Source organism: Myxine glutinosa, chromosome 2 (assembly GCF_964187855.1).
Source record: "Myxine glutinosa chromosome 2, kmMyxGlut1.1, whole genome shotgun sequence".
Lineage (NCBI taxonomy): Eukaryota > Metazoa > Chordata > Myxini > Myxiniformes > Myxinidae > Myxine > Myxine glutinosa.
In genome coordinates, this window is record NC_136262.1 from 160,632,025 (window position 1) to 160,659,793 (window position 27,769).

The 27,769-nt window shown below is 45.5% G+C and overlaps 2 protein-coding genes across 14 annotated transcripts in view; both read right to left on the reverse strand.

The window, feature by feature from the left end:
• Positions 1-7,154: 7,154 nt before the first annotated feature.
• On the reverse strand, positions 7,155-17,116 carry LOC144890676 (uncharacterized). Its single transcript, XM_078771870.1, has 2 exons — positions 8,231-17,116; positions 7,155-8,165 (listed from the first exon to the last, which is right to left on the reverse strand). Exon 1 carries the CDS (start codon positions 17,114-17,116, stop codon positions 14,891-14,893), a length of 2,226 nt encoding a protein of 741 aa, XP_078627996.1. The 3' UTR covers positions 7,155-8,165; positions 8,231-14,890.
• LOC137418735 (CUGBP Elav-like family member 1) overlaps positions 10,833-27,769 on the reverse strand; it is a 68,418-nt gene continuing 51,481 nt past the window's right edge. For 6 of the 13 annotated variants that reach the window (XM_078771881.1, XM_078771879.1, XM_078771880.1 and 3 more), the window contains one exon: positions 17,148-21,516. The gene's annotated coding sequence lies outside the window, so the exon portion shown is untranslated. Of the gene's footprint in view, positions 10,966-17,145; positions 21,517-27,769 lie in introns of those variants that run through there. The other 7 variants (XM_078771873.1, XM_078771872.1, XM_078771871.1 and 4 more) reach the window with 4 other exon arrangements.

The window sequence follows — 27,769 nt, forward strand, 5'->3', positions numbered from 1 at the left end:
GGTGTCCCGTCTATGGTGAACGTTGAAAAACCCATCCGTGTCCTTCACGAAGAGCAGGTGAGCTATCTCCGGCATTCTGGACAAATTAGAAATGCCTGCTCTAATCTAAAAATTACAAATTATTTTTAGCTTTTACACGAGCCTCGACTTAGTATACCAAAAAGAAAAAAAAACTACGGGGGTGTGGGGGGCACTGCATCAGTGGTAAACCTGCTCCGGTCTCTTCTTTCGTTGCAGCACAGGAGTGCAGGAAGCATCATTGCCTGAGGAGGCAGATGTACCGCTGATGCATCGCCCCCTGCTGGTTAGTGTAGGAGTTTCTAATCTGTCAGGAAGCCCGAAATCACTTGTTTGCACTTTGTGAAGGACACCCTGGCATCTTCAAAGTCCACCAATTGCTACCAGATGGAACGCCCTTTTAACGTCCATCCGAGGGACGGCACACACACTGATGTCCAATAACCCTGCCTGTCTTTTTCTTTCGTATGCAGCACAGGACTGCAGGTAGCATCATTGGCTGAGGGTGCAGTTGTGCTCCTTTTTACCAATACACGAGCACTCTTTTCACTGGCCTCGGAAGGATGACAGGCCCATTCAACCCCATCTGGTGTTCAACAGCCAACTGGGATTGGAACTCAGGACCCAAGGATACCAAGTCAGACAACCTAACCATGAAGCCAACAACAGGCTACCCCGCCTGTGAAACACCAGGATGATAGTCTGATGATTCTCCCTCACCCTATCTGCTGTCTTTGTCATTCTCTCTTCCTCCATCCACCTCAAGTGTCCAGCCCACTTCAACCGGATTTCACCAATCTCCCCGTTTCTACAAACTCCTCAGAAAACAGGACACCAACACCATTCACGTCCTCCAGGCACCCTTGCCACACAAACTTGTATTTCTGTCCCTGCCTACCCTTCACCATTCTCACACCACTTCCCTTCCATCTCGTCTCCTGCACACAACATATGTCCACTCTTCTTCTGACTACTACTTCCACCACAATAACAACAACAATAACAGCAAACGTCCGTTGTATCATCATGGCAGCCGACAGACCCGAACATGGCTAAACTCCACCTCCGAGGGATCATTACCGAAGGGCCAAGGCCCGAGCTTCGTCATTGGTCAGGCAAGACCATGAGGTGTTTCGAGAGAGCTTGGACATTGAACAGTGTGAATCAGAGCGAGACGGTTTGAAAAGAAGAGGAAGAAGCATGTCTCGCTCTCTCTCTCGTGCTGGCTTTCAGAGGAGGCGGTCGTTTTTTGTCTCTGGCTTGTGTGCGATCGTGGAGGAGGAGGAAGAAGAAGAGTCTCTCTCTCTGTCTGGGCTTTGTTCCCAGTCGGTCGCTTTTGTGATGGCGGTTGTTGTCTCGGGTGCGAGCGTGAGAACTTTGCAGAGCTTGTGTGGACTTTTGCGATCGTGAGGTGTTCGTGGCGGTTTGTCGGTCTTCCCTGGACGGCAGAGGGACCCGAGGAAGGACTGCCCTCAAAAAGGACCTCACGTTTGTGGTGCCGAGGAGCGGCCATCTTGTGTGTTTCCCACCTGTGGGGCTTCAAGCTTCGACGACCAGGAAGCTCCTACTAACCACTTGGGACGCAAAGCTCAGTGCCGGCCAGGATAAAACGAAACAATATATTTTCTTTAATCATTCCCATTGTGTGTTTTTGTGTCAGCATGAGGGTCCCTCAAAGTAGAAAAGTTATTTTACCTCAGCTTTTACATTGCCAAGCTTTATTTCATTAAACCATTATTTGTTGTATTGTTGATTTTCCTTGTCGAATTTCTGTTTGTGGGTTCGAGTATAAGCCCCGTGATCTCCGTACAGGTAAGCACCCTGGTTCCTGCCCCGCACACGGCAAACTGACCACCAATTTCAGTTACACGTCACGGAATTAAAACCGTTACGGTCATTCATCACCATGCAGTGTTAACCGTTGGGCTGACAGGACATTTGGTGTCAGAAGTGGGATTGAAACCCTTTGAGGACATTTGGTGTCAAGAGGATTTGAATCCATCAGCACAGCCACGATCCAAGCGATCTGAGTTTTGGAAAAATTTGAAATCCAATTTTTGACGATTGTCTCTCTCTCGGAGGAGGAGGAAGGGTCGATCGTAGTGACCGGGGTGTCCAAATTTCTAGTCACATTGGTGTTGGGAAAGAACACAAAACAGCGTGTTGCCAAATTTAAGGGAAATTTATTTTTCTTCCTGACGAGATTAAGCGCGTGCGGGGAAAGCTGCACTGCATGTAATGGCAGACGTGCACGAAATGGCGGAGCAGCTGGAAGGGACCGGGGTGGAAGGAAGCGAGTCCGGAGTAGAGTTTTACAAGGATATAATTGGAAACTCCTCAATCCCGAGCATCAGTCCTCCCTCCTCCACAATAGCGGAAAACGAGACGCAGGGAACAGGTGCGATGTCCAACCAGGTTTTGGTTCAATTATTAATGGGCATGAAAGAACAAATGTCAATGGTGAAGAATTGAAGGGACAAATTAATGGATTGAAGGGAGATATGAAGGAGATGAATGAACAAATGAATGCTCAGAATGAGCAGAGCAAACAAATTGAGGGAATGAATGAACTGATTGAACAAAGGAATGAAATGCGGGGAAATAAAAGGGGGAATTAATGAACAAAGGAATGCAATGAGGGAAATGAAGGAACAATTGCAGGGCAAAATTAAGGGGAAAATAAAAGACCACTGATCAAGTGAACGAAATTAAAGAGGGAATAAACAAGAACTGGGGGAACGAATTGAGGGCACAGAGGGAAGAATGGAATGCCAAATGAAGGACAGACTGGGAGAATTCGAGACGAAATTGGAGACGAAATTTGGGGAAATGGAGAAAGAATTGGCTTCAGAATTTGAAGTAAAACGGGATTAAATGACATTGAAAATAGAAGAGGGTAAAACCCAGGCTGTTTGAATGTGGGCAAAGTTGCAAGAGAGAATTGGGTCGACACATAAAAGAATTGACAAAGTAAATAAGGACCTGGAGGGCTATCGCACATGTGTGGATGCCAGAATGCAACAGCAGGCAGAGGAATGGGGAATTTTTAAGCACCAGGGTGGTGGTTTGAAGGAAGAGATGAAGGAATTGGGGTTCCATGTAGCAGAACAAGAGCGGGTGTTAATTGATAGAGGCCTGTCAGGGCAACAAGTGACTGGCGAAAGGATGGATGAAATGTTACAGGAGCTGCTGAACACTTGGGACAATACCATCAAGGGAGAGGTTGCTCGAGTCTAACAGAATCTGCAAGACGAGGTGAGTCGGTCCATTAAGCATCTCCAGGATGAGATTAAGGTGACCCTGGGGACCCTCACCACGAGCCACATTTGGGCACAGGCGGCTCCGAAATTGAGCACCCAGCTGGGGGTGGGAGGGGGGGGGGGGTTGTATTGGTCACGAGCCGAATTCAGACATAGTGGAGTCGGGAAAAAGAGTCTTGGAAAAAACAATCCCCTTAGTGAATTTGGAACAGCTGCAGAGATGGGCAAAAAAACCCGAAAAAGGGGTTGTAACTTGCAGCTGTGGTTGGCCACACGAGGCCAAATTATTCAAAACCCAGGCCCCACAGGGAGTCTGGTGGAGTGTGCCGTCCTTTGTCCATCGGGGCGCCGCCTGAGCGAGTGTCCCAGGCCGGCAGGGCCACCGGACCCAGGAAGGGGTTGAGACCTCCGGGGGTCTGAGGTGGTTTCTCACGGGCACCGACCATCATGCATCAGGAGGACCACTTGGGGGAGGTGTTGTGGGCCGCGTTTTGGTGGTGGCACCACGGACGGCCAATAATGGCTTGATGTGGTGACCGCCCGAGCATGCGGCCTGGCAGCCTCTTCCTGAGACTCTGGGACAGCCAGCATGTGGTGACCTGCCATGCTGTGCTGGTCTATGGACGCGGGTCGAACTGCATGGACAGGAACGACATGGACAGGTAGCGCACTGGACGATTGGAGCATCTGTGGAATGTGATGGTATGAGCATGAGCTTCCACCGATGTTCCGTTGTGATTTATGGGCTCTCGACTTGGTAAGAAAGCCCTGGCATAAATTGGGAATAAAATTGGGAAACGAGAAAGAGCCGAGCATACGGGGCCCATGCTCGGCTGGCAAGTGAGTGGAGAAGCGACCTTCTTTGGTGAAAGCAGTGAATTGTGGAAAAATTGGCAAGGGTAATTTGAAGGTTAGATGCAAAATTGAGGGGGGATTTTGTGAGGCCGTGGTGGACACTGGGGCCAGTGACACCATTATTAATCAAAGTGTGTTAGACCAAAGTGTTGGAGGCTGGGACAAAATTGATAGGTTAGTAGGACACATCCTTCAACTGGCTACGGGGGTGACGGCCCCAATATTGGGCCGTGGGGTGATAAGGATGGAGTTGGGCAGTCTCAAGGTCAATGTGGTGGTTTGGGTGGCCGAGGTGTGTGACCAATGTCTTATGGGATTGAGTTTCCTGGTGGAACACGACTGTCAACTAGACCTTGGGCGAAGTCACATGTGGTTGGGTACTGAGGGGCTGCAATTGGTCAGACTGGGAGATGACTTGGAGGCGCATGGGACGTGGCTGGGGGATGCGACGCACTGGTCCGAGGCCGTGGGAATAGTGGAGTTGGCAGCAAGTGCTCACCACATTGTCCAGCTTGGGCTAATGGAGTCGCGGTCCTCACAGGTGGCCGAGGGATTGATGGTGGGTCGCACCCTTGTCGACACTCGTGGGCCTATGTTGGTGGTTCGGCTATTCAACTTATCCGATAGCCCTCGCATGGTAAGGGGGCGGAGCTGTCATAGCCAAGTGCAGCAGTGTAGTAGAGGTCGCCGGAGGAGGCGAATCCACATGCTTGCCAGTAGGGCCGGAAAAAGGAAAATGTTTGGGGCAATTGATGGGCCCAATGGGATAAAGGGAAATTAGGAGTGGTGGATGACACTCTTGGACCCGACCAACCTGCGACGACCTGCACTTAACGTAAGGTGCCTTGATGTTTACTGTCCCTGTCATGGAAAATGTGGAAGTCCTTATGGACTTCTGAGTTGATTGAAATGATAAATTGTCCTTATAAGCGAGTTATCACTTGTATTCAGTGCTAATCTGTTCGTACTCTCTTGTCATTTTGGTCCTGTCACTCAATGGTGAGGAATCACTTAAATTTTCAGATCCAGATCTTCACCAAAATCTAATCATTTCATCCTTGTCACATACCCAACCGCTCCACCAAATTTCTTCCGAATACATCAAACAGACAAACAAGAGGAAAACATAACCTCCATCCATCTTCAATGGTGGAGTTAATAATGATGGATTGCCTTTTGTAACCAAAGACGCTCATTCACATGTGACATATGAAAACTGGAGAGTAAAGTGTAGAAGCTGCAGCCCATACAGCAGCCACACACAGACAGCAAGCAGTGTAACCTCGTGCCAAAGACTGAACGAGACCAATTGCCTCTAAGTTGAGGTTAGAAGCATTTGTTCAGGGTGCTTGGAATAACACACCCACTCATTGCCAAAGATGGTATTTTTATCATACACCAACTAATGCTCGCTACGTTAACGACTCAGCCTGTCATCCTTCCGAGGTCGGCTAATTGAGGACCAGTTCACTGGTAATTCCCTGTTTGTCGTTAAAGGCGGCAAAAAGGGTTGGCGTCAGGAAGGGCATCCGGCCGTAAAACATTGCTTCAAAAAGGGGACCGAAAAACAACAACAACCACGGTTCCCGAAAAAGGCCAACCCCCGCTTGCGGGGAAAAATGGCCTCTAAAGGTGGTTATTTTTTTTATATATAACTAATGCTCGCAGATGGGACGCCCAGTTTAATGTCCTGCCGAAGGATGGTGCGCACTGACATCTAGTCCTGCCTGTGAAACATCAGGATGAGTTAACAGATGGGTCAATATTTGAACCCAGGATAATTTGATTGGCATCAAATTGCTTCAAGATTGGAGGTCACGTTTTTTCGAAGCTGTCCATGCGCTCACGCTTTCGAAGTTAAGTAATTTTTTCACAATTGTGTTTTTGTCGAAACTGTATCTATCTTTCGGTGTGTGTACTTATAGTGTGTCTTTAGTAAGATTATCGGTGTTAATTTTTCATACCTGTATACAAAATCGTCGGTTAATTCGTGTCGCGTATTCTGAGGCCTAGTAGGCTTCCGTATCCGACCTTGAGGCTTTGTTTTTCTCTCAGCGGTTCGTCGATTGCGCTGCAATTACTTCCGTTCTCTGTTTTTTGTCCCAGTCTTTCACCCCATACTTCCTTGTTTAAAATCTCAACTCAAAAAATATATATTATAATAATAATAATTTCCTTCTCTGCTCTTATTCGTTGTTCTTATTTGTTCGTTCGTTCTTTGACCACGTTGTTCGTGATCACGTTGTTAAAAATGTTTAAACTTTCCCCTGAAGAACTATTCTGTCGTATATTATAACACCTTTTTGTTCTTCTTCTATAAAAGGATGCTTTCGACTTGCTCATCAAATCTATTCATTCCAAAAAAAAATTCCATCTCTTACAGTTCCTTTTTTCTACATTCCCGAAACTCTCCTGCACTCCACCCCTCCTTCAGCGTCCTCAAACGTCTGTCCTGGACGTCCTTGTGTTTTATACTTCTCTCCCCGCCCCCTCACGCCTCCTCCCCCCAAGCCCTCTCCCTCCCACACATCTCCCTGCTCTCAAATGTTATGTTTGTGTGCTTCCCCTTCTCTCCCCATATTGTCTTCCGCTCCCTCTTTTTATATATTTTGTTTGTCTTGTTAATTTGTTTGTGAAATAAATGTTAGCTCTTTCACGAGCCTCGATTCAGTATGGGGAAGAAGAAAAAAAAAAAAAACTCAGAGGGGAGTTTAAAACCTTGTCATCCTGCCAGCCCAGAATACAAGGAAACGATCAGTTACCAGTAGCGATCAGTAATCAGTTACCATCTACTCAAGTCCCAACGTTAACTTAGCCCAAACTCTTTCCCCCATTTCCTTTCTAACCTCACACTCGAAACAGAATGAGAAAAACAGAGTAAAATTCCACAATGGCCACCTGAAAATTTGGCGACCAATCCGTACAATAATTTGAGCAAGGCTCGTTGGTCTTTTATTTTTGTTGCATTTTTTTCCCCCCAAATATTCCACACCACATTAAAGAACACACACAAAAAGAGTGCAACATCAAAATAATGCTTTAATTAAGAATAAAAAGAATAATCTGGAAACATAGCCAGACATGAACAAAAGTAAAATTGTAGAAAGAAGAAAATGAGAATTTCTTTTTTAACATCAGCAAGTAAAATAATAGGAAATGGTGATCAGAATGCAGCAGAAAAAGGCAGTTGATCGAGAAGTTTAGGTTGCTGTTATTGTTGAAAATATCTTGTTCATTTTAAATTCGCAAAGCCACAGGAAAACATCCAACAACAGATTTCATCGCAAGTGCAATGAAGAATGCGAAACCTAACAACATTCCATGACAGACAGTTGCAACGGGTGAAGTGGATGGTGGAGTAGAAAGACGAGGCCCACATAGGAACAAAGAAAATTTCCTCAAATATACTTTTTCTACACAGCCATGTCGAGAACATAAATGATAAACAACAAAAGTAAAATACCATCAAAGATTACTTGACTGACTAGAAAGAAGAGTTCACTTATTGACACCAATCAGCAGATGAATACAAATTCACCAATGTCGATATTTGTGCAAAAGTGAAATAGCAGACAGATTACACACGTAATCAAACAAATGTGGCTTGTTCGTGTATATTCTGTCCAAGTGCGTTTCCCTTTCACCGGCTATCTGTGTCACTGCACTCCTTACCTTGTGGGGTCCACTCCATCAAAATCCTGACCTCAACCGCATCCCACCTACTCCCCCCACCCCCTCCCCATGTCCAAAAAAACCCCAAAAATAATTTCCAACCCTTCTATCTTCTCGAAACATCATTTCCCTACCAACTCACCTGCATGTCTTAACTAGATTGCTCCTTTGCAAAATTAAAACACCTGTGAAATCACTCAGGTGAGGGTTCGTCACAATGTACCTAGAGAACATTTTGTACAGCTGATGAACAAGTGAAGAGTTTCAGTGGCAATTATATTATGCAACCATGAAAGGACAGGAAAATACAAGCACATCTGGACCATCATCCACAACCCCATTATCTTAATCTTTCGACTTCTTTATTTTTTTTTATTTTTTTTTTATTTTTTTTATTTTTTTTTTTTTGTATAAAAGATCGAGGCTCATCTTTGATGTATTAAGCAAATTCTTACAGATAATTCAACATCCATGCCTTTTTTTTGGATGGAATTCTCTCATCTCCCCCTTCCTGTTCAGGCCGGAGTTCCCCAAGGTAGTGTTCTGGGCCCCGTGCTGTTTCTGATCTTCATCAATGATCTCTCCGACTCTCTGGAAAATCCACTCTATCTCTTTGCTGATGAATCCACTCTCTTCCGCTCTATACCTCATCCCTCAGATCGGCAGTCTGCAGCCTCCTCAATCTCTGCAGACATGGACAAAATCACAAACTGGTCAAACAAGTGGAACACGTCTTTCAATCCTGACAAATCTCACACTCTTACTATGTCTCTCCGAAAAGACCGACTGGACAACCCTTCCATCTACTTTCTCAACAATCCTCTTGAAGAAGTTCTGTCACTCAAGCTCTTGGGTCTCACTATCTGCCATGATCTTTCCTGGGAAAACCACATTTCCAAGTTGGCCTTCAAAGCCAGTCACCGACTGGGCATTCTTCATCGTGCGAAGTCCTTCCTTGGCACGTTAACACATATAAATCTTTCATCTGTAGCTCAATGGAATCCTGCTCTCCCCTGTGGGCTGATGCTCCTGCCTCCCAACCAGCTTGGCTTCACGCTGCAGAAACCAAAGCTTTCAGAATCATTGGAATCTCCCGCGATGAAGCCGATTCTGAAGGCCTTTCACTCTCTCACCGCAGGCAGGTTGGTGGTCTTTCTGTCTTCTACCGACTCCTCTCCGGGCCTAGCTCCCCCTCTGCTCTGTCTGTGATGTGTCCCCCAGACATTCCTTCAGGTCGCACAAGATCTGCCAGCAACCCTCTTATGGTTAAACTGCCAAAATCAAGACTCTCTGCTCACCTTCACTCTTTCATTCCTCTTTTCTCCCACCTCTGGAACAAACTCCCTCACTCTCTTCAATCCCACTCCTCCCTCCAGGTGTTTAAAACAGCTGTTCACCACCATCTCATCTCTTATCTTCCCCCCCTCCAAAAACCTTGATCTTTTCTACCCCCATTAATTCACCCCAGATCCACTTTGTGGAAATACCGACTTCTTTCCTAGAAGTCCGAGCAGTGTCCATTTGTTTTATACCTCTCCGACCCCTTCACCCCCCCCCCCCTTCCCATGCCCCACCCCAAGCTCTCTCCCTCCCACAGATCTCCCGATGTCTCTGTTCTCTACTGTTGTACTTGTGTGCTTCCCTCTCTCTCCCCATCTTGTCTCCCACTCCCTTTATTATATGTTTTATGTGTCCGTTTATGGTTTTTTTTATCATTAAGGTTAGCTCTTACAAGAGCCTCGATCTTGTATACAAAAAAAATTAAAAAATGAATTATTTGGATCAGATGCAGTTCCTTCCTTTCTCCACAATTTTGCCTTTCCGTTGCTTTGGTAAAGGTTTATTCTTGCTCTCATGTGTCCATACAACTTCGTTCCAGAACTCTACTGAAGAATTCAAGCAATGTCTTATTCTTCATTTTACTTAAATGACATGTGATGCCTTGGATAACACTTTTTTCCTCTTTACAGATTACTGTACTCAATTTGATCCCGTACTGTAACCCAATCAAACAACAGGGATGTTGCAACTGCTTCCCTCTTTGCTGATGTGAAAATGGTCAGATGTGGGTCTCACAAATTAAAATGCCATTAAATCCAGGCAAATCTCATACTCTAAGCAGAAGGACCATCTCATAAAACGACTACTTAGTACATTGCAAAATTTAATTAGCCAGGAGAAGAGGTTCAGTCTCTTGAACTTCTGGGCCTCAATATTAGTCACAACCTCTCCTGGGTAGACCAAGTATCAAAGCTGACCCCAATGCCAGATACAGACTGGGCATCTTGTCACATCAAGTCCATCCTTAATAAATATGAACGTCTCATGACCGACAAAGCCTTTGTCTGTAACTCAAGTCAATGGAGCACAGCTATTCCCTATGGGCCATGGGCCGGTCGTGCCCTCACCCTCCCGCCTTTCTAACTTTTCTCTCCTGAATGCTTTGGAAATCAGAGCTCTCAACATCATGATTATCTTCCACAAAGAAGCTAAAGTATGAAGTCTGCTGATCTCCCGTTTATAGATGATTGCATTGTGGCCTCTCGGTTTTCTACAGCCTCTATTCCAGTCTTCCTCCTGTTACGTGCTCCTCCCCAAACCCCGGTCACGGTGTACCTCCGAGCCCCGAGAGGAGTCACGGCAGAAAGATGTGTTATTCTGTATGTAAAATATCAATGGTGAAGCCACACCAATTGTTACCAACAAACAAGTATTGTATTAAGATCACACAAGAATAACAGTACAACAATAGTAATCAATTTTAGTGTGTGATATGATTCAACGGATGTTTATATAAATCGTTTAAAATAAAAAAGCCTTCAATTTCTGATATTTTGCCTTTTCATTTGGGCTTCCCAATTGAAGCTCCCCCACCCCCCGTAGGGTGGGTACCATTGCTAGTTGTAGTAAGATGTGAACAAAAGCCCAACGTGTAAAATAGCGATAAATGCTTAATCCCATAGTTGCCCAGCCTCACTGGTCACGAGTCCATTCCACAACAAGGAATCGAACCATGGCCAAACTCACTTGTATTTCATGAGTCTCCCACCCTGAATCGCTTGGCAGGTTTCATTGGTGAAATGGCAGGCGAAGAGCAACCAGTTACGGGGTTGCACACGGTATGCAAATCGCATGAAGAGCAGCGAGTACACGCAGAGAGCTGGGACAAAGGAAACGTCCATCGTTGAGGATAACACCCAAGAATCAGCCATTCTCCTTTAAACACAAGTAACTTCCGACTGCATATTTCAAGAATCAAGGGTTTCATTTGGCACGTGAGTGTATGCTATTCCACTGAGGGTTGGCATAGTGTGTGGATTGCAATCCAGACCCAGCTGTAAACTGTCCTGTCAGCCCTTTCCATAGTTCATAGTACAAACATGCTGCATCATATGAACTTAGAAGCATTTACTCCTCAAAGTATAAAAAATTAACTGTGCCATTTTGCCTTGATCCACCCCAAAACCCCAAATCCACCTTTTTCATGTTCTGTTTTCTTTCCTGACAGACTTAGTAGTGTCCATCTTGTTTATCCCATGTACCCCACCCCAGACCTCTCCCTTCCACAGATCCCCCGATGTCCCTGTTCTCAACTATTGTTGCGTTTCCCTCTCTCCTGCTCCCTTTATTGTTACGTTTCATGTGTGTTTCTGTTTCTGTTCATGCTTTTGTGTTTTTCTGTGTTAGCTTTTACACGAGCCTCGACTTTTTGTACAAAAAAAAATTTAAAAAAATTAAAAAATTGTACAACCAATATATATTTCCGATGATGGTACCATCAGGTTCGTACAATATAACTCACTGTGATCCAAGTGAGCGAAAAGAAGAACATTCCCCAATGTCTCTAGTCCGGCATCAAGCCAAAGTCGATCCGCTCCAGCGATCGTCAGAACGATGTCTAATCGAGACCAGAATCCCGTTCGGATGACAGTCACAGTCCCGCTGCCAAAGCTGCGCAAAGGTGCCCTCAAGGCGACTGGGAAATCACACCCTCGGGTATGGACGTTGCAAGGCTCCAAATCGGCGAACAGCAGATTTCCCACTCAAAAGTCACGTGACACACACACACCAGATTAACGTCTGAATGCGGTGAAAATGGTTGAAACGAACTGAAAAACCTTGAGCGATGCGCAAAGCGCGCGAGTCCAAATGGCCGACGGCCCGTTCTCGTGGCGTAAAGGCACTCCAACGATTCTCTTCGGAATCGACCGCAAAACCTGACACGCAGGTTGATCTGTCACAGCGATAACAACTCTGTCGCAGGATTCCCTTTCCTGGGAAACCCAAAGTTCACTCGTGACTCTCGTTCGCCAATCGTTTGCTCCAGACCTCGAAGCAACTAGGCTTCTTGTCCGACTCACTCGCTCTGCCTTCTCTTCCTCTTCGTCGTCGTCTGGTTCCGGTTTTTTTTTTTTTTGTACTGAATCGACGCTCGTGAAAGAGCTGACATTTACTTCACAAACAAATCAACCAGACAAACAAAATATATAAAAAGAGAGAGCGGAAGACAAGAGAAGGGGAAGCACACAAACACTTGAGAGCACACAACATTTAAGAGCAGGGAGATGTGTGGGAGGGAGAGGGCTTGGGGCGAGGAGTCGTGGGATGGGGGGGGGGGGGGTGGGAGAAGTATAAAACACAAGGACACCAAGGACTTCCAGGACAGAAGTTGGTATTTCAAAAAAGTGGAATTGGGGTGAAATTAGCGGGGATAGAAAAGATCAAGGTTTTGGATGGGGAAAGATAAGAGATGGTGGTGAACAGCTGTTTTAAAGACCTGGAGGGTGGAATGGGATTGAAGAGAGTGAGGGAGTTTGTTCCAGAGGCGGGAGAAAAGAGGAATGAAGGAGTGAAGGTGAGCAGAGAGTCTTGATTTTGGCAGTTTAACCATAAGAGGGTTGCAGGCAGATCTTGTGCGACCTGTAGGAATATTTGCGGGACAGAGCCCAGAGAGAGCTGGGGGGGCAAGGCCAGAGAGGAGTCGGTAGAAGATGGAAAGACCACCAACCTGCCTGCGGTGAGTGAGTGAGAGGCCCTTGGAGTTAGCTTCATCGCGGGAGATTCCAATGATTCTGAATGCTTTGGTTTCAACAGCGTGAAGACGAGCTAGGTGCGAGGCAGGAGCACCAGCCCAGCTCAGAGGGGAGAGCAGTATTCCATTGAGCTGCGGATGAAAGCCTTGTATGTGGTGAGGAGCTCAGGTGTGCCAAGGAAGGACTTCGCACGACGGAGGATGCCCAGTCGGCGACTGGCTTTGGAGGCCAGATTTGAAATGTGGTTTTCCCAGGAAAGATCATGGCAGATAGTGAGACCCAAAAGCTTGAGTGACAGAACTTCTTGGAGAGGATTATTCAGAAAGTGGATGGGAGGGTTGTCCAGTCGGTCTTTTCGGAGAGACATCGTAAGAGTGTGAGATTTGTCAGGATTGAAAGACATGTTCCACTTGTTTGCCCAGTCTGTGATTTTGTCCAGGTCTGCAGAGAGTGAGGAGGCTGCAGACTGCCGATCTGAGGGATGAAGAATGGAGCGACAGAGAGTAGAGTCAACAGCAAAGAGATAGAGAGGATTTTCAAGAGAGTCAGAGAGATCATTGATGAAGACCAGAAAAAGCACAGGGCCCAGAACACTGCCTTGGGGAACTCCAGCCTGAACAGGAAGAGGAGATAAGAGAAACCCATTCAGGGCCACACGTTGACTACGACTAGAGAGGAAGTCCGCCAGCCATGCGTGGAGATTTCCATGGATACCAAAAGAGGAGAGTTTGGTGAGCAGAGCGGGGTGCCAGACCGTATCGAAGGCACGTGATATGTCAAGGGAGACAGCTCTAATTTCCTGTTTGGCATTGAGGACCTCCATCCATTGTTGAGAAAGCAGAAGCAGCATGTCCAGAGTAGAGTGACCAGGTCTGAAACCAAATTGATGATCAGAGATCAAGCCATTGGAGAAGAGGAAAGATTTCATATCTGAAGCAATGATGGATTCCATGACTTTGCTGATAATTGGGAGAAGGCTGATTGGTCTGTAGTTGCTGGGATCTGTTTTTGCACCTTTTTTGTGCAAAGCGGTGATGTTGGCAGATTTCCAAGCAGATGGCAGATGACCTTGAGCAAAAGAGAGGGTGAAGAGAACAGATAGAGGGAGTGAAAGAGCGGAAGAACAGGATTTTAGGACGCGTGGGCTGATGCCGTCAGGTCCAGTTGCAGAATCAGAGTCGAGGGTTGACAGTTTCATTTAAAACGGTTTCATTTAAAACAATAACTTTTTTTACCTTTTGAAAATAATAATCTCTATGTCCCTTAAATGACAACAATAATAGTACACGGAATCAAAAATGTTTACAGTGGATGAAAACCACAACAACGGAAGTGATGAATCCGTAACACTTCCCCCCCTCAAGAAAGAAAGTTTGAACATAGTGAAAACTTTCTTTGCAGGCAAAAACTCTTTTAACAAACAAAAGTAAAACTCACACCCAAATTATCAATTCACGTGAGCAACAACAATTAATATTCCCCAGAAGAAAGCAACAAAACTTCCAAACAACCTACAAAAATTTCCAAAGTTAGTTCACTCTGGACAAAGCATCAGCAATGACATTGTCCCTGCCCTTTACCTGCTCAATTTCCAAGTTGAACTCCTGCAAAGCCAAACTCCATCTCATCAACCTCTGATTTTAATTTTTCATTTTTTTGAATGAAGGTTAAGGGGTTGTGTGATCAGTGAATCCAAAGCAAAGCAAATCTATAGCACTTTTTGAAGGAGGCCGAGCTGAGAGCCAGGTTTCATGGTGGTTGGGTGGTGAGGCCTGGAAGTATTCACTGCATGGATGCATTTAGGAACGCGGAGTTCACGGGTTAATCCGTGTAGGAATCTTGGCTCGGCTGCTCCTGAGCACTAAGTGCTTCCAACTCTTCTCTTGATCATAAAAATCATAATCACAGTTGTAGAGTCGGGTGCTGTAGTCCCGTGAGTAGCGGTCCCCATCTCGGCTACCACCATAATAGTCATCCTGTCGAGAGTTGCCAAAACTGCGCTGCTGCTGCTGGGAGCCTCCATAGTAATCACGACTGCGGCCGCCACCAAAACTACAACTCCCACCCCGGGAGCCATAGCCAGTTAGCCACCCCTCCACGTTCTCCACCTCTGTAGCCCCCTCGACACCCATGGCCTGCCTTCTCTACTGTTATGGTCCGACCATCCAAATCCTTGCCATTCAAATCCTTTTCTGCATCTTTGGCATCCTTTGTGTTTTCAAACGTGACAAAGCCAAACCCTCTCGACTTTTGCGTCTCCTTGTCTTTTATCAGCAGCACTTCCAAGAGTGGTCCATATTTGCCAAAGATAGAGTCCGGAATATCTTCACTTGTGTCAAAGTTCAGTCCACCTACAAAGAGCTTGCCAACATTGCCTCCATCCATGACTTGTGTGTGCTGACACTTAGTTTCAGGGTACTTGACAAGACGTGCCTGTGCAAAGCGTGACGTCAGTACCTTCTCCTTCTCTTCAGAGCGATTCCAACCCATAGCACGAGTCGCGGCACAGGATGGAAAGATACGCGGAATCTCCTGCTCTAACTGTGCGGTGTTATTTTCCATACTAGGCTTTTCAACAAACATCGGATTACCAGAAACTCGACCACCGGCCAAATCATTCCCGATAACAAAAGAGATTCCCTCTACAGGAAGAGTGGCTTGTAAACCTACGGTGACCGGTCCTGACACCAAATCAGACTTCAAATGGATGACATGAAGTGGAGCTTTAACATAGCCACCAACCCCCTGTGAAAGAACACCAACACCAGTTGCCGTCTTCTCTGACAATGGCAAAATGCCCTCAAGCATCAAAGATTGATGTGCTCCTGTGTCCCTCAATACCCTAACAGGTCTCTGGTTGGTTAAGTCTCCATCCAGTGACACAAACCCCTCTGAAATAAAAGGTTTGTAACCCTCTTGAACAAGGTCGTTCTGTGATGCCGTAACTTTGGCATGGGAACCTTCACAAGGCACTGTCCTCCAAGGACGATTTCTCGCATTGGCCAATGCATTCGGAGTTGCACTAGTTTGACTCCGCTCCTGATTTTTCCTTTTCAGGGCGTAACATTGGGACATCAAATGTCCAGGTTTCTTACAAAAAGCGCAAGTAGGCCCGGAGGAAAAACTCGAGGTCTGCCTCGGGCCCCCCGGAAGATAAGTCTGTCTTGGAACTGTAGTCTTCTGATCCCTAAAAATCGCGGTATCAGATTTGTTCCCATAGTCATCTCTCCGCCGCCTCCATGAATATTTGTTCTCCGCCCCTGATTTACCATAACTCCCCTGGCTAACTCTAGGCGGGAAGTTAGGTTTGTGGGACCCCATCCTGTGTGTCAAGGCATCGTCATCTGCCACGGTTGCTGCCTCATACAACTCTGGTACTTTCTTTTCATCCAGATGTACTTTAATGTCCGCGTGGACACACTGTTTGAATTCCTCCACCAAGATCAATTGTCGCAACAGGTTGAAGTCTTTCCTAATCCCCTTCGAGTCACACCACCGATCAAACATGGTTTCCTCCATTCTGGCAAACTCCATGTGGGTCTCACTCTCCCTCTTCCTGGCATTCCTGAATTTTTGCCGGTAAGTTTCAGGGACCAATTCATAGGCTTTGAGAATGGTTTTCTTCACTGCCTCATAATCTGCACATTGGTCAATCGGTAAAGCAGAATAGATAACTTGAGCTTTACCCACCAGAACACTTCGCACGAGCATAGTCCAGGACCCCACAGGCCATTTTAGCATTTGAGCCACTTTCTCAAAATGTAAAAAAAACTTGGCTACCTCCTTTTCATTGAAGGGTGGAACCAGCCTCACATGCCTACCAACATCCCAAGTGTTCTGACTAGTTGTCGAACTAGCCGGCATGGATGCTACTTCTCTCCGTTCTCCCATTAATTCCAGCTCCTTGAGTTTAAGTTCCTTCTGATACTCCATGTCACGTTCCTTTAACTCCCTTTCGGCTCTCCTTTCCTCTGCTCTTCTGTCTTCTTCACCTCTCGTTTCCTCTGCTCTTCTCTCCGCGAGTTCTCGTTCCTGTTCTGCTCTTCTTTCCTCGAGTTCCTTTTCAGCTCTCCTTTCCTCTGCTCTTCTCTCCTCGAGTTCTTTTTCAGCTCTCTTTTCCTCTGCTTTTAACCTTTCCTGGCTCTGCAGTTGCATCTCCATTTTCCGGAGCTCCACATTTTCTTTTTCCTCGGGTAACCAATGCAAGGCTACCTCTTTCCATGTTCCTTGTCCCACCAGAGATTCTACCACCAATGTCTGCATCTCTGCTTTCTTCATATTAACTCGGACCTCCAAGTTAAAATATTTGGCCAATATCAAGAGTTCCGATTTTTTTTAACGCTTGGAACTGTGCCTCATTAGGGGACGCCGCAAACTTTTCTGCGTCAAACACCATGGTGAATATCAGTTAACACCTGTTAACCTTCACACAAAAAATTTCCAATTTTTTTTTTTTGGGAAAAATTTGGGAATGTTAGAAAAATTCCAAATTTGGGAATTTTGGGAATGTTAGGGAATTCTATCCCAGATGAATGTTAGGGAATTTAATCCCGGATGAGGATGTTAGGGAATTCTATCCCGGACGAGCCCCCAATTTCTGTTACGTGCTCCTCCCCAAACCCCGGTCACGAGGGTACCTCCGAGGCCCGAGAGGAGTCACGGCAGAAAGATGTGTTATTCTGTATGTCAAAGATCAATGGTGAAGCCACACCAATTGTTACCAACAAACAAGTATTGTATTAAGATCACACAAGAATAACAGTACAAAAACAATAGTAATCAATTGTACAACCAATATATTGTTACAGACGCGGTTTTAGATGTTAGTTTACCGAGCGGTTTGGTATTACCGCGTCCGCACAGTTACTCCCCGATTAGAACCCTATCCCGCCCGATTCCACTCGACGTTGACCGAATCGCGCTATGCTAAATCAATGAAGGAAAGGACACAACGGCTGGGATAAATGCAACGACACAAGGGGGTACAGTTCTCAAGACCTCCGGAGGAGGATATAATATTGGTGATGCAGAAACGGGTAGATTACACGGTAAGAGGTAAAGCACAGAAAAGATGGGCACTTAGACACAGTCTTATCTTATCCCCGACAGACCACAGACAAACGGGACAAGACTGACTTACACAGGGATTGATGGCAAGGAAGGGCAGGCAGTCGATAGCTCAAGGTGCACCTTGGCTCAGGGGCAGAATCAAACGCGGTCCGGTCCAGAGATGCGGGGAGGTATTCAGCGCTTGGAGGTGGCGTCTTCTCTCTCCAAGCTGGGGGCGCATCTGACGTCACCTCCCTCTTTTCTGCGCATGCTCAGCGGGGAGTGACACGCCCTCGGCTCGTTAGCTCCGCCCCAGATGGAATCGGTCCGCCACTTCTATTGGGTGCGGGGGGTTACCGGGCTCCGCCCTTGACGAGGAGCTGACAGCGAGCCCCTGCGTGGTAACGCCGTCGGAGCACATGTTCAATGGCGGCTAACCAAGCCGGAGTCAGGACGCACACTCCCCGCGCCGCCGCCGCTGTTGTTGTTGTTGTTGTTGTTGTACCATGAGGAAGAGCTGCGGGGAGGTATTGGGAGGTCCTAAACTTTCTAACGGTGCCATACAATCACATTCTGGTGCAACGAAGAGTCAGAATTAATGGAAACGAGTCCTTAACTGACATAGACTAAGAATAACTAGCAAGATGTCCTATAGTTGTCTACGTGAGATGTGGTGAACCTGGGTGCGACATTTAATGGGGGAAATAGGGGAAGGTCGGTTCTACAGAGTGTTGTTTACAGAAAATGGGACTAGGGAATGGGGGATTGGGGATAGTTGGGAAGTATTGGGGAAATAGGGGAATATTTACAAGCGGATATGAATGGATGTAAATCCCATATCCGCAACAATATATTTCCTATGATGGAACCATCAGGTTCGTACAATATAACTGACTGTGCTCCAAGTGAGCGAAAAGAAGAACATTCCCCAATGTCTCTATTCAGGCATCAAGCCAAAGTCGATCCGCTCCAGCGATCGTCAGAACAATGTCTAATCGAGACCAGAATCCCGTTCGGATGAGTCACAGCCCCGCTGCCAAAGCTGCGCAAAGGTGCCCTCAAGGCGACTGGGAAATCACACCCTCGGGTATGGATGTTCCACGGCTCCAAATCGGCGAACCGCAGATTTCCCACTCAAAAGTCACGTGACACACGCACACCAGATTAACGTCTGAATGCGGTGAAAATGGTTGAAACGAAGTGAAAAACCTTGAGCAATGCGCAAAGCGCGCGAGTCCAAATGGCCAACGGCCCGTTCTCGTGGCGTAACGGCACTCCAACGATTCTCTTCGGAATTGACCGCAAACACTCTTACGTGTTTGGGAATTACTTGGAAAACACTTATTCACACTCTTACGATGTCTCTCCAAAAAGACCGACTGGACAACCCTCCCATCTACTTTCTGAATAATCCTCTCCAAGAAGTTCTGTCACTCAAGCTTTTGGGTCTCACTATCTGCCATGATCTTTCCTGGGAAAACCACATTTCCAAGCTGGCCTCCAAAGCCAGTGGCCGACTGGGCATCCTCCGTCATGCGAAGTCCTTCCTTGGCACACTTGAGCTCCTCACCACAAACAAGGCTTTCATCCACGGCTCAACGGAGTACTGCTCTCCCCTCTGGGCTGGTGCTCCTGCCTCACACCTAGCTCGTCTTCACGCTGTTGAAACCAAAGCGTTCAGAATCATTGGAATCTCCCGCGATGACGCTATCTCCGAGGGCCTTTCACTTACTCACTGCAGGCAGGTTGGTGGTCTTTCCGTCTTCTACCGACTCCTCTCCGGCCTTGCTCCCCCAGCTCTCTGGGCTCTGTCCCCCAAATATTCCTACAGGTCGCACAAGATCTGCCTGCAACCCTCTTCTGGTTAAACTGTCAAAATCAAGACTCTCTGCTCACCTTCACTCCTTCATTCCTCTTTTCTCCCGCCTCTGGAACAAACTCCCTCACTCTCTTCAATCCCACTCCTCCCTCCAGGTCTTTAAAACGGCTGTTCACCACCATCTCTTATCTTCCCCAATCCAAAACCTTGATCTTTTCTACCCCCGCTAATTTCACCCCAAACCCACTTTTTTGAGGTGCCGACTTCTTTCCTGGAAGTCATTGGTGTCCTTGCGTTTTATACCTATCCTGCCTCCCCCTGGGCCCTCTCCCTCCTGCACATCTCCTGATGTCCCTGCTCTCAAATGTTGTGTTTGTGTGCTTCCTCCCCTTCTCTCCCCATCTTGTCGACCGCTCCCCTTTTTATATACTTTGTTTGCTTGTTTGTTTGATTTGTTTGTTTGATAAATGTTAGCTCTTTCATGAGCCTCGACTCTGTACACACACACAAAAAAAAAAACCTGACATGCAGGTTGATCTGTCACAGCGATAACTCAGTCGCAGGAATCCCTTTCCTGGGAAACCCAAAGTTCACTCGTGACTCTCGTTCGCCAATCGTTCGCTCCAGACCTCGAAGCAACTAGGCTTCTTGTCCGACTCACTCACTCCGCCTTATCTTCCTCCTCTTCCTCTTCGTCATCGTCTGGTTCCGGTTTCATTTAAAACATTAACTTTTTTTACCTTTTGAAAATAGTAATCTCTATGTCCCTTAAACGACAACAATAATAGTACATGGAATCAAAAATGTTTACAGTGGATGAAAACCACAACGGAAGTGACGAATCCGTAACACTCCCTCTGTCCTTTCAACCAGACGACCCGCCCCAGTTCCTCAAGGATGCACACACATGCTTTTTCCAGCAAACCCCTCACATTTAAACTCCCCAAAATCCAGGGTGACTGCATAAATGCTCTCCTTTGTGGCATTTTTCTCCCACTTGTGGAACCACATTCCTGAGGCAGTACAATCCCACACTTCCCTCCGGGCATCCATCTCTACCCCTCTTAATCCAATCCTATCCAAGCTCTTTTACTCACAAGTTACTATTTTCATCTTCGCCAACAATTCCTTCAATCATTCACTCACTTGCTAGTCATGTCCAACTGTTGTCCCACTGTCTGCAAGTTGTCAATCTTACCTCAGTCGCATGACCTTCCTGCACTGCCATGAACGCAGATATTGTATGAAAAAAAAAAGAAAAGGAAAATAGCAATTTTCAAGCTGCGTGTACGTCTTGACTGCTGGGAGTGTTTTTTTTACAATGGGGACAAAATAGGTAATACGAGGGCCAGTCAATAAGTAACCTTAAAATGGCGATTATAAATTCGAGAATGTAATGTGTGTAGTTGTAGAATACATATGTTATATCTATGGGTAAGAGTCATGTTTTGCCTGTTTTAGATCTGTCAACATTGAGCGTATGAAATCAGTAGAGCAGTTCCAAGATGGTGGCTCCCTTAGAAGCATGCACCAGGGAAGAGCAACGTTCTGTCATCCGTTTCTTGGGAAGTGAGGGTGTGAATCCCAGTGAAATCCAGCGCAGAATGAAGATGCAATATGGTGACACGTGTTTATCGCTGCAGCAGGTGTACGACTGGGACAGGAAGTTTAAAAGTGGAGTGTCCAGTGTGGCAGACGCTGCTCGCTCGGGCCAGCCTCACACAGCCGACACACCAGAAATGGTTGCAGGAGTTCGCATGACGTCGTGTCCTGTCGTGTCCAAATATCAGCTTCCGAGCTCAAATGGTGCCTGAGATATTGCCCAGATGAGAAAGAAAATAAATAGATAATCATAAAATAATTCATCAATTGGCTAATAGAATACATAAAACACCACAATTTCATCCAAATCTAACTGTAAAAAAATAATTAATCAAGTCATCAATCAAATAATTAAATAATTAATCAATGAACCAATAAATCAAAAATAGCCTTTCCAGCCAAATCACTTGGTCATTTTCATGTCCAAATATCAGCTTCCGAGCTCAAAAGGTGCCAGAGATAATGCCCAGAAGAAAAAATAGGAAATAAATAAATCCTTAATCGATAATAATGAAATAACTAATTAATTAATTAATAAAAAGACCAAAAATACCGTTTTTGCCAAAGCACTTGCTCATTATTGTGCCGAACTTTCAGCTTCCTAGCTCAAAGGATGGCTGAGATATCGCTCGGACAAACAAACAAGAAAACAAGTACAGATACATTCAAAGTACACCGCCCCCGTGCCAAATAATTAAATATCCTACAGCGCGGCAATACCGCAGTGCAGCTCATAGAGACTGCATTGGGAGGGAGAGGTGTACAACAACAACAACACAACATGCATTTTAAGGCCATATTCCCTGCTAGAGCGGGGGTTAGCCTTGCGGTCCCCATGACAATCTTCTCCATTTTGCCCTATTTTCTGCATCTCTCCTTGTTAACCCCCTTGCCCGCATTTCTTCTTCCACCATCTTTAGCCAAGTCTTTCTCGGTCTTCCCCGTCCTCTACTTCCTTCTACATTAACTTCCATCACTCTTCTCAACCAGTCACTTTCATCCTTCCTCAATACATGACCAAACCATCTCAATCTGTTCCTCTTCACAGCATCAATCACAGGCAATATTCCCATCATCTTTCGCAATTCATCATTTGTCTTCATCATCATTTGGAGAGGTGTACAATAATTGATTAATTGTATAATTAAAATCAATAAAAGTTTATCACAAAATATTTTCTTAATCAATTGGCTAATAGCATAACTAAACCACTAGTGCTTCTTCCGAAGATGTATCTTTTTAAAATTAAATTAAATAAGTCATTAATAAAAAAATTAAAAATATCCTTCATAGTCATATTACTTGGTCACTGTCACGTCCAAATATTAGCTTCCGAGCTCAAAAGGTGCCTGAGTAGTCTAGTAGGAAGACTAGGTCCCCCTGCACCCCCCGGAGATATACTTCTAATCAGTGTTTCTAGATTGGAAAAAATGTGTAGAAAATGACTAGCTATGGCCCAAAGCTGAAAAAATGTCCCACATACCATTTTTATGCAAATTACTGCTGCCATTATCAAAAAAACGATTTTTGACATATCTCAGCCAATATTGCAGATAATTGAAAAATGAAGGTGTCTAGACCCATGTTTTGAAGGGCATAGATCATGATAGAACTATTCATAACATGATTACATGTGTCTATGGTATACTAGTATGCTAATTAGTGCTTTATTTACAAAATAATCACAGTTTTACGAAATAATAGACTCATATTAAGGTCCGTCTACACAGACGTTAACACAAAGTTTTATTTTTCTAAATATTACAACTGTCAAAATAGTCCTAGCACTCAATGTGACCACTCTTCTCTTGCTTGTTTTAGATAAACATCATTAGCATTAGTGATTCTACACTGAGTCAGTCATCATCATTTTCATCGAAATCGTCAGAGTCAAACTCTTCTTCTCCTTCCTCTTCCTCCTCCTCTTCGTGCTCTCCTGTGTTCAGAAGATCCACCAGTGAGGTTGGTAGGATGGGACCACTGGACCACATTGGTTTCAACAGTCCTTCATCAGTCCTTATCCATCCTTGCTCCTCATAAGGTTTTGGCTTTTCGATGATAGGTTGATCGGCTCTTTTGTACAATGCTACGCGGTGGTTCACACGCTGGATGTGCGGCTTCAGGGCAGACTGGCATGGAGGAAGGCGAGCCAGATCAACCTTGGACTTGGATGTGAGGGTCTTGTCCTCTCCCACCATTTTTCGTAGCAGCTTGGCACGGACAATGTCCACTGATGACTCGCGACTCTGGCCGTACACCTTTGAGAGATCCACTTGTTACTAGTTGTGCCTCAAAGAGAATCTCTGCATATCCAGAACCACGCATCTTGTGTCCAGTGAGCATCCCGATGTAGTTCATGGATGTGTGGAAGGGTCCAATCGTTACTACATGACTAGCAAATTCATTTGGCCAGCGCCAGATGATGGGAAGGGCTTTCATGCAGACACCCAGATCAAATGTATTCAGGACCCATCTCTGACCCACCTCAGCAGTTGCTGCCTCGGAACGCTTCAGTAGCTCACGAACAACTGCGTTGTCTGTGATCGGTTGGTGGATAGGCGTGCAGTAGTCGACTGTTGATTTGCTGGGTGGGGGAGAACCAGTTGCAGAGGTGAAACCCCCTAGCCCAGGCACAGGCTGCAGGCCACAGCTTCCGATGTATCTGATGAAGAGCCAGATGTAGTACTCTTGCATCGTAGTGGCATAGACTGTGTCATTCTCTGCTGGCGGTGTGAATGATGAGCCTTCAGGGAACTTCGGGCCAACGCGAGTAAAGTGCAAGGGTGGGAGAGTTTTTGGTGTGTCGACCTTCAGGCTACGCTGTTGTGACCTATTGATGGTAGGTAGCATTCGGTCCTTGCTGCTCTCGAACCCGGGCTTGACCTCCTGCACCATGATTCCTCCAGCACTGTTTACAATGTTGCTGCCGTGCACACTGGTAGTGGTTTTATTCAAGTTGTCCCACTCACAGTGGAATACAAGGTTGCCCTCTCCTGTCACAATTTGTGGTGTACGATAAGTTGAGACTTCATCCAGGACCTTGGCGAGAGCAGTTTCCAACTCCAAGGCGAAATCGTAGCTCTCAGAGTGTCCAAGCCTGTGTAGTATTGTGGTGAGCTGTTTGCTTCGGAACAGGTGCCTTACAGTCACACAGAGGAGAATGTGCTTTGGTAACTTCCATTTTCCATCTGACACTGCACGGCACAGATCTTGTCCAATGGAGAAGACCAGACGCTTCACCTTTTCTGTCTCGATGCCCTCCTTGCCAGTCATTAGCACGCTGAGAAAGCGGACAAGGTCTGGAGGTAGGATGTCTTCAGGATTGAGCTCCATGTCTTCAGCTGTTGGTGGCCATGGTTGGTCTTTACACTCTCTGAAAGCCTGTAGAATACCCTGGCGAAGTTGGAGGGCAACATTTTGGTTCTTGTTTGTGCTTCCGAGTGTGAATGCTCGTGCGAGAGCATTGGAAACTGTTATGTTTGAGCTGTGCACAAGCCAGAAAGAAATGACATCACATTTGTCATGATCAACCTTCGTGAAGTGGATATGCTCCTTGATTGGGTCATTCTGTAGGCGTTTCAGTAGTTTCTCTGACCGATAATTTGAGTTCTCATATCCATTCAGTTTCAGTTCCTCGACATAGAGCAAGCGCAAGGAAGAAAGCTGTAGAACTTTATTCTGCTGGATGACCTGGGTTTGAATGTGTTCCAGTACTGAGTTGAATGCCTTTTCATGGGCGGCTGACATGCAAGCCTGCTCCTTTGGTGCTTCGGCTCTGTGAATCGCACGCTCATAGTTGTAGAATGCTGTGCGGAAAGCTTTAAAACATGACGGATGGTGTTTGGCCTCACATGCAAAGAGGTCTTTGTTTTTCACCTTTCGATGGAGTCGATAGAGACCCATTTTCTCAGCCCGTGTTTCGATTTGCTCCCATGCATTTTCTTTGTTTTTAAAGGATGGGAAGGTTGTAGGCCTCTCAGTATTGCGATGAGCATCTTTGGTCTCAACTTTCTCACAAAATATACACTCTGGCGGGAAGATGGGTTCAGCAGAACCTCCTGGTTTACGAGGAGAGTGATGCCATGATGAGGTTGATGGCCCTGGTTCTGTATCATCTCCCAGACGATGAAAGTGGCGGACAAAGTGCTTATAACACTTGCTGTGATATCCTACTCTTTCTAGGTCATCAGGAAGAGTTGCCGGGATCTGATCACATACTGATTGCATACGACATGGGGAGTCATGCGGTTGGTTGAGACGTCTATCCCGGATCTTTTGAAGCAGTTGCAGTTTTTCTGAAGCAGATCCTTTAATTTTACGGAGGGGCGTGAAATCCCCATGATCAGACATGGATGGTACATGAAGGATGCATGTAGGAGGAGAGCTTTGGGCTGCAGGTTCTACACTCCGTTTTCTTTTGGGCATGCTTGCTGTCGATGTCTACCATCACTGTTAAATGACAAATAAGAAATCACGAATGATGTTAAAAGTGCCTGTGAAAGGAGGCTCTGAGTTTTCAGTGAGGTAACAGAGGTTCTGAGTCATGTTCTACACTAGAGTACTTTTTAGCTGACTAAACCATGTTTAGTGGCATCAAAAGTGCTAATAGCTAAAACATCTAAATTCTTCCACACTAACGTTAGCTATCTAGGCCAATGAAACATTGTGCTAAGTTACTGTAGCTAGCTCAGCTGTCGTGCCTCTTTCTGGTTCAATTCATATACAGAAGTCAACAGATATGTCTCATGTTTGGCATTAACAAAAGTTTAAGTTACACCGACATTAGGAACATACTGTACATAGATGAGGCTAGCTTTAACGTTAGCTAACATGGTGCTAGCTGGCTCAGCTGTTATTCTGCCTGTTTATGATTTCATGCAGAAACTGAAGTCAAGAGTGTGAGTAACATTATAGTTAGCATCTTACCTGGCTAGATTGGAGGATGAATACCAAGAACAACACACAGATGGAATGGAAGACTGAACTTTCAACTGAGGTATTCAATAACATCAACGTTACCAATTGATACGAGCGCGCGACATTACCAATTGATACGAGCGCGCGAGCGCGCATGTTACATGGATGGAAATGTAAAATGGCAGCTATAGCAGCACTAATTTGGATCTCTAGTCTGTCATTTCTGCACTGTGATTGGATAACATAAAAAAATATGTTTGGGAGTTAACAGCAGGAGTTGGTAGATTTTACGTGGGCTGGGTGAGAAACCTTTAAATAAGCAAATGAAAATCTCTCGCAATACAAAGTCAATGGTGGGAAGAAAAGTTGAGTGGTACCAATGTTACTGCCAATGTCCCGCCCCTATGCAAGACTCAGGAGCATCTTGTTGACATTTAACCTTGAAAATACCTGGGTTTAGACCCCTTATGTACCATGTTAAGTTATCTGCAGTATTAACGTATCCTTATCATTTGTAAAACTGATTATTTTGTAATTACAGCATTAATATGCATACTAGTATACCATAGACACATGTAATCATGTTATGAATAGTTCTATCATGATCTATGCCCTTCAAAACATGGGTCTAGACACCTTCATTTTTCAATTATCTGCAATATTGGCTGAGATATGTCAAAAATCGTTTTTTTGATAATGGCAGCAGTAATTTGCATAAAAATGGTATGTGGGACATTTTTTCAGCTTGGGGCCATAGCTAGTCATTTTCTACACATTTTTTCCAATCTAGAAACACTGATTAGAAGTATATCTCCGGGGGGTGCAGGGGGACCTAGTCTTCCTACTAGACTAGAGATATTGCCCAGATGAGAAAGAAAATAAATAAATGATTAATAATGAAAATAAATAAATAATAATCATAAAAAATTAAATAGTTAATCAATTGGCTCAAAGAATACATAAACCACCACCATTTCATCCGAATCTGTAACTTAAAGGAAAAAAATTAATTAACTAATTCATCAAATAATTAAATAATTAATCGATTAATTAATTAATCAATAAATCAAAAATACCCTTTACAGCCAAATCACTTGGTCATTGTCATGTCCAAATATCAGCTCCCTAGCTCAAAAGGTGCCTGAGATATTGACCAGAAAAAAAAAAAAAACCACCTTTAGAGGCCATTTTTCCCCGCAAAGCGGGGGTTGGCCTTTTTCGGGAACCGTGGTTGTTGTTGTTTTTCGGTCCCCTTTTTGAAGCAATGTTTTACGGCCGGATGCCCTTCCTGACGCCAACCCTTTTTGCCACCTTTAACAACAAACAGGGAATTACCAGTGAACTGGTACTCAATTAGCCGACCTCGGAAGGATGACAGGCTGAGTCAACCCCCCTGGCGTTAATTCAGCAATCGACCGGGATTCGAACCCAGGATCCTTGGATCCTAAGCCGGCACCCTAGCCGCTAGCCCAACACCAGGGTTTGACCCTCATACCACCAGACACCACCAGACCCTCATACCATCACCAACACCAGATATTGAC